This window comes from Hyperolius riggenbachi, chromosome 9 (genome assembly GCF_040937935.1).
Source record: "Hyperolius riggenbachi isolate aHypRig1 chromosome 9, aHypRig1.pri, whole genome shotgun sequence".
Lineage (NCBI taxonomy): Eukaryota > Metazoa > Chordata > Amphibia > Anura > Hyperoliidae > Hyperolius > Hyperolius riggenbachi.
Window position 1 is genome coordinate 20,633,066 of NC_090654.1, and position 14,462 is coordinate 20,647,527.

At 43.1% G+C, this 14,462-nt stretch overlaps 1 protein-coding gene across 2 annotated transcripts in view; it reads left to right on the forward strand.

The window, feature by feature from the left end:
- LOC137531496 (NACHT, LRR and PYD domains-containing protein 12-like) overlaps positions 1-13,599 on the forward strand; it is a 69,948-nt gene extending 56,349 nt beyond the window's left edge. For both annotated transcript variants that reach the window (XM_068251411.1, XM_068251412.1), the window contains 4 exons: positions 411-497; positions 4,775-4,945; positions 11,510-11,674; positions 13,349-13,599. In XM_068251411.1, the coding sequence (XP_068107512.1) occupies positions 411-497; positions 4,775-4,945; positions 11,510-11,674; positions 13,349-13,415 (490 nt within the window). In that variant the 3' untranslated portion in view covers positions 13,416-13,599. The remainder of the gene's footprint in view (positions 1-410; positions 498-4,774; positions 4,946-11,509; positions 11,675-13,348) is intronic.
- The last annotated feature ends 863 nt before the right edge of the window (positions 13,600-14,462 follow it).

A 14,462-nucleotide genomic window follows, 5' to 3' on the forward strand; every position in this document is an offset into this window, starting at 1 on the left:
GGTCTCTGTGCTCTAGACTTTCAGCCACTGTTGGAGGTGTGTACAAGCATTGTGGCTACAGCTTTGCACGGGGAGGGGGGTGGAGAGAGAATGTCCTGGCAGCACTAGGCTTGATATATATTTTTAATATTGCTATACTTTGTATGTATACTTTGCAATACTACCCTCGGGACTTAATGCAGCCAGGCTGTAGGATATGTTGCAATGGGGAGATTAGTATTGACAGGTATGGACACGTTTGAAAATAATTATAGCAGGAATGAGTATTGATATTGAGTATAGATATTGTACACAGCAGTAATTGTAAATGGAAGAAGAGATGGTTGCTGTTAGGAAAGAAAATTTGTTAAATATAGTTCAATTTTAACTCTGCATCATACATGTTTTTTGCTTCTCAAATTTCCCTCTAGACTCTCAAAAAATGACTTGAAGGATGAAGATGCTGAAGTTTTACGTTATGTTTTAACAAAACCCAACTGCAGGATCCAGAAGTTAATGTATGATTTTCAATAATTTACTAGTCTTTCATTTGGTATGTATGCAATCAGTTTTTGTGTGTCTGCAACAAAACTGTACATTCAGTTCTGAGTTCAAGTAAAATCAACTTCAAGAGTGTTGGTAATGTGTTTGGAATTTTGTGCACTACACAATTCCTTAACTTGCCGGCAATAAACGCTAGTGAGTTCTGATATTAGCCGATGAGACCGGCGCCTAATGCAGTTCTAATGATCATCACCTGGCTGGGCAGAAAAGAACTCAATTGAGCGTTGTAATCATCCAGCAAGCTATTTTCCCTCCTTGCAAATCCCTATTTCATGTGCTGGGAAGTGGAAGCCTCGGACTAGGGCGGCAGGAGAGCTAGGGTGGTGTTGCAGCTGGCAGTAGATCAGCTGCTCCATAATTACCTGCATTGTGCTGTCCTCCTCCTCAGTCTTCAAGTCTCCATGCCTGCTCTGGGCCACACCCTCTGCATTTTGACATTGCGAACTGGAAAACAGATCAGAACACCCATGGAGATTCGAGGAGGAGAACGATGGTAGCTCAGCCACAGATAGGTAATTATGGAACTGCTGCTTCTCTGCTAGCTTCTGTTCTGCTCTGACTGCTTGGCTAACATTCTCTATTCTTCAGTAATTGGCCATACTCAACACTGTGCTCATACTCTCTCTGTCTCTCCACCAACAAGATTATTATCTCACTCACCTCCATGAGGTCTTGCAAAGTGTCCTCTCTCCATTCCTAGAAACATTGCTATGTGACAAAGGGAACAAGCTGAAGAGTTTCTGAAGAGTCTATCAAAAAAGGGCACATTTGGGCGACCAGTTATCCTGATAGTAAAATATCCGTATTTAATACAAATATTTTACTATTAGTGTTATATATCAGTATTATATAATGATATTTTACTATGGCTAGACCTAAGCCTACTCTCACACAAAACCCTCTTCATGACCCCTAACCCTAAACTACCCCCAACACCCTAACTGACGCCTAACCCTACCCCCCCCCCCCCTCCACACACACAAACACCTAACCCTAACCACCCCCCACAAACACTCTAACTGATGCCTACGACTCCGACACCCTAACCGATGCCTAACCCCCCACCACTAACAGTCTGATGCCTAACCATAACCCCCCAACACCCTAACTGATGCCTAACCTTAACCGTCCCTCCAGACAAACTTCCAACCTGACACCTAACGCTAACAACCCCCACACTTAATGTTAAGCCCCCCCCCAACACCACCACCGCCAATAGCTATCAGAGGCACCCTTATCCTGTTCACCTTGCTGCAAGGAACTGTGGTTTGACCTGAGGAAGCGGGCTAGTACCAATGAAAAGTGTTGTATATTTTTCCAGTAATACTAGTGGTTTTGTCTTCAGGAGAGGCAAAATATTACCTCTCATTCTTATTTTAATTATTAAAAGTTTCTTTTTATATTGAGTCCTATGGGAGAAAAGCACTTTACAAATGTTATTGTATTATTGTATATATTTCTACACTTGGGTGCCTCCATTCTTACAAGTATCCAGATAAACCACCTTTGGAGGTATTAGGGTTTTTTTCCCCTAAAAACTACAAACCCAGGAGGGCGACCCTCCAGCTTCCAGCAGTAGAGTTGCTCGTAAACTATGCCAGTGCAAATCTACACGTCGTAGTCCGCAACTACGCATCGTAGTTCATAGACGAAGTTTAAAAACATCGTATACGTATTTCCGCGTAGTCATAGTACCGCTATGCGAAGCTTCGCCCGCTCCGCATAGTTGACGTATGAATTGCAAAGTCAACTACGCGTGTGGTAACTGCATCTATACGGATCATTGCGCATGCGCAGAAATATTATTGCCCTTCTATACGTATACAATTCCACATTGGAAGGTGGAATGTACGCATATATTAGTTCACCCATGCGCATATTTAGCGGATAATTGCGGAAATTTTTTCGCATAAGGGCATAAGCGTACGCATACACTATGCTTCACACTACGCAAAGCTTCCATATTTTAACGCATAGTCTACAAAATGCAAACTTAGTGAAGCTTTTTACGTCGAACCTGTAGATTGCGAAGCGTAATTGTGTAGAACTACACGTAGTTCCAGCGTAGCGAAGTTGGATGACTACGACCATCCCTGTCCAGCAGGACCTGGAAAATTTTATCGGGATGGTTAATTTCCTGCTGGCTTATACGGTGGTTGCAAGGATCTGCCACCCACTCTTGTGAGTATAGCTATATATACTTACAAAAATAAACAACAAGTGTCAGCGCCAAGGCAGAAGGCGACCGCAGCCGAGAAGGACAATGTCCAAAAGTCCACACAAGCAATGAATATATAAAGTCAGCGCAGGTCTATAGTAATACAGATTTCGTCATTTTCTGGTATACAGGATCTTCGAACAAAAGGGTAAAGAAGCAAGGCTTACCAGATTCCAATAATGTCTTACAATGTGGGTTGTTGGAATCTGGTAAGCCTTGCTTCTTTACCTTTTTGTTCAAAGATCCTGTATACCAGAAAATGATGAAATCTGTATTACTATAGACCTGCGCTGACTTTATATATTCATTGCTATATATACTTACAACTTCCCATTTATTATCCATACTACACCATGGGGCTCCTGGTCTCTCTGTTAACCTAGGTATACTTGAGTAAGAGGTCACTACAAGGATCAGCAAAACCTTACTATAACTATATCCTGGGGGAGGAAGGCAGCAGTGTTGTGGTCCTAAAGAACAGCTGCACGGCACAAATACCCCTCTCCCTATTGCACTGCACAGGATGTAGGAGCATTGCTAAAGCAAATAGCTACTATTCTCCTGAGTGATGATCTTAATGTCCGTACATCACTCAGGTGAAGCCATCAATTAAATTTGCTGGAAAATCCAAAGTGATGTTTGGCCTTTTGCACACTACAAGTGATTCTCATTTTTTATATGATGTGATTTGGGATTCAGATTAACCACAAGCCGCATGGACGTTATTGTCACTGGCAGGCGGCTGATGCTGTGCTTCTGCGAACCCCCGCATGCCTGTGCCACCCCCGTTAGCCTGGAGATCAATGAATGGGAATATAGTTCCCATTCATTGATCTAAGTCACCGGTAGAGAGACCGACAGCTTCTCATCAGAAGCCGCCAACTTTCTAACAAAAAAAATTTCCCGTCCTCCATATGCTTCCTGGAAGCGAGCACTTCACTTCCAGGGCAAAAAAAAAAATTCACTGTGGCCACCTTGTGGCCAAATAGTAAAACTACATCTACATACATTTTCTAATAAAAGAAACCCACAATTTTACATTTAAAATTAACTATTTACCTCCCACACCAAAAATTACGCAAATAAAATTTTATATGAAAAAATAAAATACAATTAAAAAAAAAACATGACTAGTTACCTAGGAGTCTGAACTTTTTTAATATGCATGTGAAGAGGGTATATTATGAACATTTTTTTTTAAATTATAAGCTTGTAAATAGTGATGGATGCAAAAGTGAAAAAATGCACCTTTATTTCCCAATAAAATATTGGCGCCATACATTATGATAGGGACATAATATGGTGTAATAACCGGGACAAATGGGCAAATAAAATACATAGGTTTTAATTATGGTAGCATGTATTATTTTAAAGCTATAGTGGCCGAAAACTCAGAAATAATGATTTTTTCCATTTTTTTCTTAATATTCCTGTGAAAATTCATTTTAGAAAAAAATAATTCTTAGCAAACTGTACCACCTAAAGAAAGCCTAATTGGTGGTGGAAAAAACAAGATATAGATCAATTAATTGCGATAATTAGTGATAAAGTTATTGGTGAATGAATGGGAGCTGAAAATTGCTCAGATGCATAAGGTGAAAAACCCCTGCGGGCGGAAATGGGTAAAAAAATGTAGCAGCATGCAAAACTTTTTGATCAGAATAAAAAATTGGATCGTATAAAAAAATCAAAATTGCATGTAGTGTGTGCAAGAAGTCTAAGGGTGAAAAAAAGCTTGTATGTTTAGAGCATCTTGTCACCTCAAATGGCATATGGTCCCTGGTCTCTGCTCTGGGGCAGAAGCCTGTTTGACATCATAGCCTAGATGAGGCATCACTAGGAGGGCGGGGCTAAATACCAATTTACGACAATATATACATAGAGGACGTGTTTCTGATGCTGAAACCAGGATTACAATGAGGTATTCTCCTGCATAGCATATTACATTCTACTCTATGTTGTTGTGGTGCCTCTTTTATAAGTTTATAACTTCCGTTCATTCTTCCATTACAGCTTGCGGAATAATGGATTCACAGACAAGTTATGCTCCACTTTGGCCCATGCCATAAGAAGTTCTCCGAGTCTTAGGCTCCTGGATGTTTCCAGAAATAATTTAGCTGGTCCAGGCCTAAAGGACTTGGTGACCACTGTCTCCGCACCATCCTGCCAGATAGAACATTTGATGTGAGTATCTGAAGATGCTAAATGTAACACAGACTGTTATAAAGACTAGATTGGAAAGCACAATATTTATTTTCGTGAGCACTTTTACTCATGCCTCCCAACTTTTTATGATAAGAAAGAGGACACTTAAAGAGAAACTCCAACCAAGAATTGAACTTTATCCCAATCAGTAGCTGATACCCCCTTTTACATGAGAAATAGAATGATTTTCACAAACAGACCATCAGGGGGCGCTGTGTGACTAATTTTGTGCTGAAACCCCTCCTACAAGAGGCTTTGAATACCGCGGTACTCCTGGCAAACTGCCACAATGTAACAATGTTCACAGACAGGAAATGGCTGTTTACAGCTGTCTAACAGCTAGAAACAGCTAAATAACCTGCCCACAGTAACAATGTCACCATGTAATAAATGTCAGAATGTGAATCTGGGAGAGGAAAGATTTTACAATGAGCAAACACTGACTAAATCATTTATACATAATTATTGTAAAAATGAATCACTTTTTTTATTACATTATTTTCACTGGAGTTCCTCTTTAAAGAGGAACTAGTCCAAAATCTGTCGGTAATGGCAAATTTATTTTCTACTTCTTATTGTAAGTGACAGCAACATAGGAGAAAAGTAATTTATGGCTCATTTTACTCAGGGGAGAAATGTACTTTTTATTTGTATGTGTTTTAAATGTTAAGATTTTTACGGCAGTTCCACTTTAAAGAAATATCCTGCCACACCTCTAGCCACGCCCACACCACACCCTCATAAAATTATTCAGAAGCAAAATATGTAGCTTTATCATTTAAACCACACTGGTTCTCTCTATCATCATCAGTTTTTTTTCTCATTTTAACATTTTAAAATAAGAAAAATGAAAAAAGAACATCAGTCCTGAAAGAGGGCCAAATAAGGAGGAAAGAGGGACAGGGAGATTTGGTTCTCAAAGAGGCACTATCCCTCGAAAAAGGGACAGTTGGAAGCTTTACTGTTACTGTTTGTATTTGGATTTAAGTCAATTTAATCACAAATAGGTTAGTACATTCCTTAACCGAATAATACAGAGTTGCAGGAAAATGTATATAGATATCCCATAACGCTATGGCTATGGCCGAAATTACGTCCCTGGGCCAATCAGAGGCCCCCGGTGTAGGTGCAATGGAAATAGCTGGGTGAACAGTGTCACAGGCCTAGCAAGCCTGGAAAGTAGCCGGTGCCAAGTCTCAGCTGGATTGTTTACACAGCTTATGACCTTACATAAAACAAAAAAGAGACGGCACACCACTGGCTGCAAAATTATTGCTGTATTGAGTGGACAAAAACACTACATGTTACGGATAAACCTTCCTCAGGTGTTAAAAAGTGTAGGCCCTAGCAACCAATAATGGGAGGGGAGGCTCTGTCCTCCCCTCCTGTATATAAAGTGGCGGCCATTACAGAGCTCCATCCTTGCTAGACTCTGTGGCACTGAGAGAGCATCTCCAGGCCATATTGCACAAAGCAAGAGCTTTTCTAAGTGTAAAACACAGCGTTCTGACTCATTTCATTGCTCTATCACTGTATTTGATACTTGTATTTAGCTAGCTAGCCAGTGATTAAATAAAGTTAGTTGTAGTCAGTGTAGTCATCAGTGACAGTCTACTGAGTGCTGTGCAGCTTAGTGCAGGGCTGCAGGCAGATGTTCCTGAACGATCCGCTGAGCGGATCGTTCAGGAACAGCCTTATCAGTCTGCCGACAGTGTGTACACATGCACTACAATCGGCTGAAAGTCCGCCCAGCGGGAGGGTCTGACGGACCCATCGTTGGCGGCCATAGTTCGTGTGTACGAACCAATAGAGCATGGTATTGACTCAGCTCAGCTCTCTTGAAAAGCAGAATTAGTGTTATCGTCTACTTTTTTAACACAAGGTAACAAATGTATGCTCCCCATATTAAATAACTGATATGAGGTTAATGGAAAAGTATAATTTTCACTAAACTGTCCCTTTAAAGGATACCCGAGGTGACATGTGACATGATGAGATAGACATGTGTATATACAGTGCCTAGCACACCAATAACTATGCTGTGTTCCTTTTTCTTTTTCTGCCTGAAAGAGTTAAACATCAGGTATGCAAGTGACAGTTTCTGTCCTGGTCGGGATTGAGTCAGACTATAGCGTAATCCTAATTGATGAGGGATTACAACTAGTGTTGGGCGAACACCTGGATGTTCGGGTTCGGGCCGAACAGGCCGAACATGGGCCAGATGTTCGGCATGTTCGGCCCGAACCCCGAACTCAATGGAAGTCAATGGGACCCCCGAACATGCCCATTTTGGGGGTCCTATGGGGTCGCAGGCATAAGGGGGGAGCATGCCCCGATCTCGGGGGGGTCAGAAATTCCCCCCACCCCCTCCGCTAGCGCTCCCCCCTCTGCCCGCTTCCCCATAAATAAAGTTTAATGCAAGTTAAATAGTACCGGTGTGGCTGGCAGTGGAGTGAGGAGGAGGAGTCCGAGTAGGAGAGTGTTCAGCGGTAGTACCCTTGTGGTACTTCCGCCCTTTCTCTGACCTCACGTCCTCTGCATACGAGTACACGCGTACCCTCGTATACGTCATCACGTAGAGGAATTTCCGACCCCCCCCCCGCGATCGGGGCATGCTCCCCCCTTATGCCTGCGACCCAATAGGGGGGCCGTATTCGGCCGAACAGGGGCCGTATTCGGCCGAACAGGGGCCCTGTTCGGCCGGCCATTCGGGCGAACCCGAACAGTTTGGCCGAACACCATTAGGTGTTCGGCCGAACTCGAACATCACCTGAACAGGGTGATGTTCTGCAGAACCCGAACAGTGGCGAACACTGTTCGCCCAACACTAATTACAACCATAAAATACTTTCCTAGCAGAAAATGGCTTCTGAGAGCAGAAAAGAGATTTAAAAAAAGGGTCAATAGTCCATAGATATGAGCTCTGGCATACTTCACTGAGGCTGTGATTGAGCAGAGGCAATTAAACAGTAAAATATAAAAAAAATTCAGTAAGCAACTCCGCATGACCAACGGCAACAAAAGACCGATATTGGGTGTCGATCATGATCTATGCTGTTGGATTTCTTCAACCAACGATCGTTCATCAAAGGGAGTGTGTACAGTTAATTAAACAATGTATAACAATCTCATTGTGTACAGCGCATACGCCACGGTCAATCATTCATATTCGCTAATGTTTGTACAGATATCGATCGCTTCAATTAATTGCTCCTCAGACATGACTTCCGCATTATCTGTCAATTTCTTCTTTCTTGGATCGTTCATGTGCATATACAGGTCGGTCGTTTAAGATCGCTAACCTATGCAAATCGATCATTGGTCAATGTTCATTTAGGCCAATTTTCCTCTGAGGTGTGTATGTACCTTTGCAATTTTTAATCAGCTTGTTTTCTGCTTATGGGGCTTGCTTCAAAAATAGTCTAGATGAAAAGAGCTTCTGTAGACCACTGGGGAAATTTCAAGCTCATGGTACCTCTAAGTTCATCCAGACATAACATTTCCTATGTTGTGTGTGTGTGTGTGTTCGCTAAACCCTGGTCCCAACTATTTTAGGAACTCCGGACTCTTAAAGTGTACCTGATATGACATAAAAGAAAACATTTCTACATACCTGGTGCTTCCTCCAGCCCCCTTCAGCTTGATTGCTCCCCCGCTGCCGTACTCCACCTTCCGCTCCACCTTCCGCTTCCTCCAGCCCTTTTCAGCCTGATTGCCTCCTCGCCGCCGTCCTCCACCTTCTGCATCCTCCATAAGGGCTCCCATACGTTCTGCCAGTCTGGACCAGCTGGCGCATGTACAGTGTGGCTGCACTCACACTCCCCTTCGCGCTTCTGTGGCTGAGAGCATTCTGCGCCTGCACCGTAGTACAGTGCAGGCGCAGATTGCTCTGAAGTCATGTCTGAGGAGCAATTAACTGAAGCGATCGATATCTGTACAAACATGAGCGATTATGAATGATTGACTATGGCGTATGCGCTGTACACAATGAGATTGTTATACGCTGATTAATTAACTGTACACACTCCCTTTGATGAACGACCGTTGGTCGAAGAAATCCAACAGCATAGATCATGATCGACACCCAATATCGGTCTTTTGTTGCCGTTGGTCATGCGGAGTTGCTTACTGAAAATTGGTCAAAAGCTTTTGCAGTGTTCTGCAGGTGCAGAACACTCGCAGCCATGGGAATTGCATTGAGGGTGCAAGTGCAGCCACACTGTGCAAGCGCCAGCTGGCCCCGACTGGCAGAACATATGGGAGCGCTTCTGGAGGATCCAGAAGGCAGAGGATGGCGGCAAGGGAGCAATCAAGCTGAAGGGGCCTGGAGGAAGCCCCAGGTATGCATCTTTATTTTATGTAATCTCAGGTTCACATTAAAGTAAATAAGAATAAAAATGAGATACTTACCTCGGGAGGGGGAAACCTCTGGATACTCCAGAAGCTTTCACCATTCTCCTCCACCAAGTTGATCCAAAGCAAGGACCCCAGGAGTAAGGCCACACTGCAACTGTACAGTAGCATGGACCAGCTCAGCTTTGGCAGAAGAAGCTGAGTGTGATTGTGTCCATGCTACAGTGCAGGCGGCTCACGCTTACACAGTAGCATGGGCCTGATCGAGCTTGGCCTTTTTTTGCCAAAACCCCAATTGGGTCTGTGCTACTGCATTTGCATGCGGTTTTGTAACGGGGACTGCGCTGGTACGGCCCTGGGGAAGAGGACATGGGAAACCTCTGGAGGATCCAGAGACTTTCTCCCAAAATTGAGTATCCATTTGGGGCATTTTTTTTACCCGCAGGTTTCCTTTAAAAATGTGTAAAAATAAAAATATGTGTGGTACTTCACAGGTAAGGTCTTCGTATTCGGAATACTTTCATTGTCATTGGGTTAAGAAAAACACAAATAACTGAGGAAATATTTTTTATTGACTTGACTTGTGCCTGCTATTTTCTAATATCCAGACGCAAGAGTAAATACAATGTTCTGGTCTCCAGAGATGTAGCTATGGGGGGGAGGGTTAACATAGTGCAGCCGCTGCACCCCCGTGTGTGTGAGAGACTACTCGCTGGCTGCCCGAAGTGGTAACAGTAAATTCGGGCGCCTGAGGCAAGTGGACAAATCGGGCGCCGCCATTTACTCCCATAACAAATATCGTTTAATGGGCGCCCGACAGGAAAAAAGGGCGCCGGAGAAAAATAACGTTTTATAAGCGGCGCCCGGAGACTTTTACTGTTTTATAACTGCTTCTCATGATTACACATTATTTTATGATTTATAATTTTTTAAACATTATTTTTAAACGAAAAACAGTACAATCTTTTTTAAAACATTATTTTTAAACGAAAAACAGCACAATATTTTTTCACACGCTATTAATGCTTATCACAGGGGGGTCTTAGGTTTAGGCACCCCCAGGGGGGTCTTAGGTTTAGGCACCACCAGGGGGGTCTTAGGTTTAGGCACCACCAGGGGGGTCTTAGGTTTAGGCACCAACAGGGGGGTCTTAGGTTTAGGCACCACCAGGGGAGTCTTAGGTTTAGGCACCACCAGGGGGGTCTTAGGTTTAGGCACCAACACGGGGGTCTAGGGGTTAGGGGTAGGTACAGGGAGGGTTACTTACTATTTTTTTTTAAACGTTATTATACGTTTCACTTTTTAAACGGAAGATTAACGTTTTCACAATTGCCAATTTCATGCACATTATTTAATGATATATAACTTTATAAAACATTATTTTTAAACGAAATATAGTACATTATATTTTTTAACGTTATCCATGTTTATCGTTTAAAACCCAGCGCCCTTTTTTCCCAGCGCCCCTTTTTAACGTACGCGCCCGAAGTGCCCTTGCTTCTCTACCTCCCTCTGCAGAGGAGTGCAGAAGCGTTAAAAGTATCAGAAAAAGGGTCCACATCTAAAGTGGGGCACATCTAGCTATCTAAAGGGGGGCACATCAGGCTATCCAAAGGGGGAATGGGCACATCTGGCTATCTAAAAAGTATTTGTACATTTGACTCCACCCATGACCATGTATACATTCTGATGTCCATTTTGTCCAGAGGCGGGGGGCGTAAAAATTGTCTTTGTCCGTGTTTGCTGAAAACCCTAGCTACGCCTCTGCTGGTCTCCCCTGAGCTCTCTAGACACGGCAAATAACATTTTTACCACGCTTTTCTCCTGGCGGACTCAAAGCACCAGAGCTGCAGCCAATAGAGGGCACTCTATAGGCAGTAGCAGTGTTAGGGAGACTTGCCTACTGAATAGGTGCTGACTTACTGAACAGACAGAGCCAAGATTCGAACCCTGGTCTCCTGTGTCAGAGGCAGAGCCCTTAACCATTACACCATCCAGCCACCAAGTACAAACATGCATGCAATAACCATCACCCAAAATAATTATAATTTCAGCCGACAATGGTTCTGTGTGTACAGCGGCTGCCGATGGATGCTGCCCGAACATGATCGATCACAATGCTATTTTTAAACCCTCTGCTGAAAGAAGCTGCTCTGTCATACACTGATTGTTGTATACTTTTTCTCCCAGGCTGCAACAAGGGAAGCTGACAGACAACTATGCAAAAGATCTGTTGCGACTGAGTGAAAACCCAAATCTCAAAAAGCTGGATCTGAGCCTCAACTTCTTCACTGATCGCAGTGCCGGGATCATCCGGGAACTAATGCAGAAATCACCCCACATGGAAGAGATCAAGTGAGTATTTCCACATCAATGTACAACCAATGCAACTAAATATAAGAGACATGGGCCCATATGCAATTAACTTCTCCTAGGAGATAATTTTTCCGTTTCGATTTTGAATAAGTTTCCAGCACTTTGCAATGGAAAGAGTACCAAAAAGTAGTAGAAAAAGTACTATCAAAATTATTCTGAGTATTCTCTTGCTTGCTGGTGGTTTAAAAGGCATTTTATCAACAGGTTTGAAAATATCACTTAGGAGAAAACTCAGGAGAAAAAGTTTATTTCATATGGGCCATAAGGTACAAACATGAATGCAATAACCATGAGCCAAAATGGCTGATAATGACCGTTTCAGCCGACAATCGTTCTGTGTGTACACCGGCTGCCGATAGATCCTGCCCAAGCATGATCGATCACAATGCTATTTTTAAACCCTTGGCTGAAAAAAGCTACTCCGTCATACACTGACTGTTGTCTGAGGGTTTCAGGAAGGGGTGCTATCTGATTGGCTGCCATGTGTCTGCTGACTGTGAGGTAAGGGGTCAAAGTTTAGCTCAATGATGATGTATAGGGAGTGAATCAAACACGCCAAATGCTCGCTGTTCGCATTTGCGAACATCCAATGTTCACAGAATACTGCTCGCCGGCAAACTGTTGCCCAGGGGATAGTTTTCCAATCCCTGATGGGCAACACTTAACAGATGTGCTTACATAGCGATGATCAATGAGCTTTTAGGCCCATTTTCCATGAGAGGTTGGACTACAAGCTTGTCAGGCAGCTGTGCCTTCCGGGTGCCAGCCATGAGCACCTTACAGCTGCAATTACATGCAACCAAATGGCAGCGTTTGTATCAACACGCCTGTCATCACTTTACACACGGTGGCATTACCTGGTGGCAAAAGTATAGGACATGGCATGCCCATAGCTGGGCCTCAGGGCAAGCACCCAGCCAGTGCGAGGTAGCAGCTTCCAGGTACTTATGTTCATGTCTAGGAGAACTCAGAGAATCATGTGCTTTGTTTGATCAGCTAATAGATTTTCAAAGATCTGATTTGCTGTGATCACATCCTGCTTTACCACATGACCATGATCAGCAAATCAGAGACTTACATATCTATCACTTGACCAAACTAATCATGTTTCTCCATGAGTTCTCCTAGACATGACGTTCACCATTCAGAAGCTACACAGAACACTAGAGAACGCAAGCCAAAGCGAGGACAGGCAGTTACATGCTAAAGCATGCTTGCACACGTACTCTGTACCCGTTGGCTACAAATGGACGCTCTGCATGGGGGGCAATGGCAGCACATTTGGAGGTGGCCAATTTGCGGGCCATAGCTTTTGGTTTATTTTTAAGGCCAAAAGTGTTTGTGGAGGGAGGGGGGTCAGTGTATGCACCATACTACAGAAAGGCATTATCGCACATATATATTGTAATAAAGTGCAGCAATAAACCCACTGTATATCTGTGTACTGTATATCTGTTTACTATGGCTACCCTTTTCCCCCATGTATATTGCTTTTTATTAATTATGTAGAACTTACTATAAATGCCATGTAATCTGTTTGGTTAATATACAGCATTAGGGTGCCCAAGAAATCCATCTGTGGGTAAACTATGTCACTCCACACTTCCTTATTCACAAACCACTTCTTAGTATAATTTTGTTTTCTGCTTTCAGAATTAATACGAACGACTTCTCCGAACAAATAGAGCAAAGTTTAAGTCGCCTGAAAATACCAAAATGAGTAAACTTCACGTCAAAGAGAAATAACTAAACACTTTTCTGTTTTTGGACGTACAAGTGATGCTACAATATTTTGCTGCAGGCGGTTTGCAGACTCATCATGTGTATATTCCAACTTACACACTGACTGCTGGAAAAAGTACCTCACAATCTGTACAGTATTAAAATGTAAATACCTAAAATTACAAAACGTTTCTACTCAGGGTGTCCACTTGGTGCAGCTGGTAACAAGCGATGCATAAACATTACAAGCAAAGTGTAAAATAAATGTCTGAGTACAGCAAATTTGTTTGGTCAAGCAATTATTTTAGAGTTAATACATTATCAGATACAAAGTGCTCCATAGACTAACAGTAGTGCAAGACTTAAAGGGAACCAGAGACGTTTGCAAAAAGATTTTATACATACCTGGGGCTTCCTCCAGCCCCATAAGCCTGGATAAGCCCCAAAAGCCTGGATCGCTCCCATGCCGCCGTCCTCCGCTGCTTTTATCCGCCAGTACCGGGTCCCGTACTTTCAGACAGTCGACGCAAGCGCAGTGCGTCACTTCCGGCGGATTCAGCCAATTTTCCGCATGCACAGGGGCTCCCTCCATATCCTTACGCATGCGCCTCCATACTACGCAGGCGTATGCGTAAGGATATGGAAGGAGCCCCTGTGCATGCTGAAATTTGGCCGCATCCGCCGGAAGTGACGGGACCCGGTAGCGGCGATAGAGACAGCGGAGGACGGCGGCGTGGGAGCGATCCAGGCTTATGGGGCTGGAGGAAGCCCCAGGTATGTATAAAAGCTTTTTCATTTTTTCAATTCTCTTCGTCTCTGGTTCCCTTTAAGTAACAAACTGGAAATCTGATGAGTGTCTTACTATAACACAAGGTGAATCAAAATCTGATGATGGAAAGAATGGTTATACAACCAGTGTCACTTGCAAATTTTTGCCAAAGTAATTTTTGCATCGAAAATGCTATTTTTAAATCCAAGAAAATATTGTGTTTTCGCAATACGTTCAAACAAAATGAATTTTTTTTCCAATGTGAAAATTTGCAAA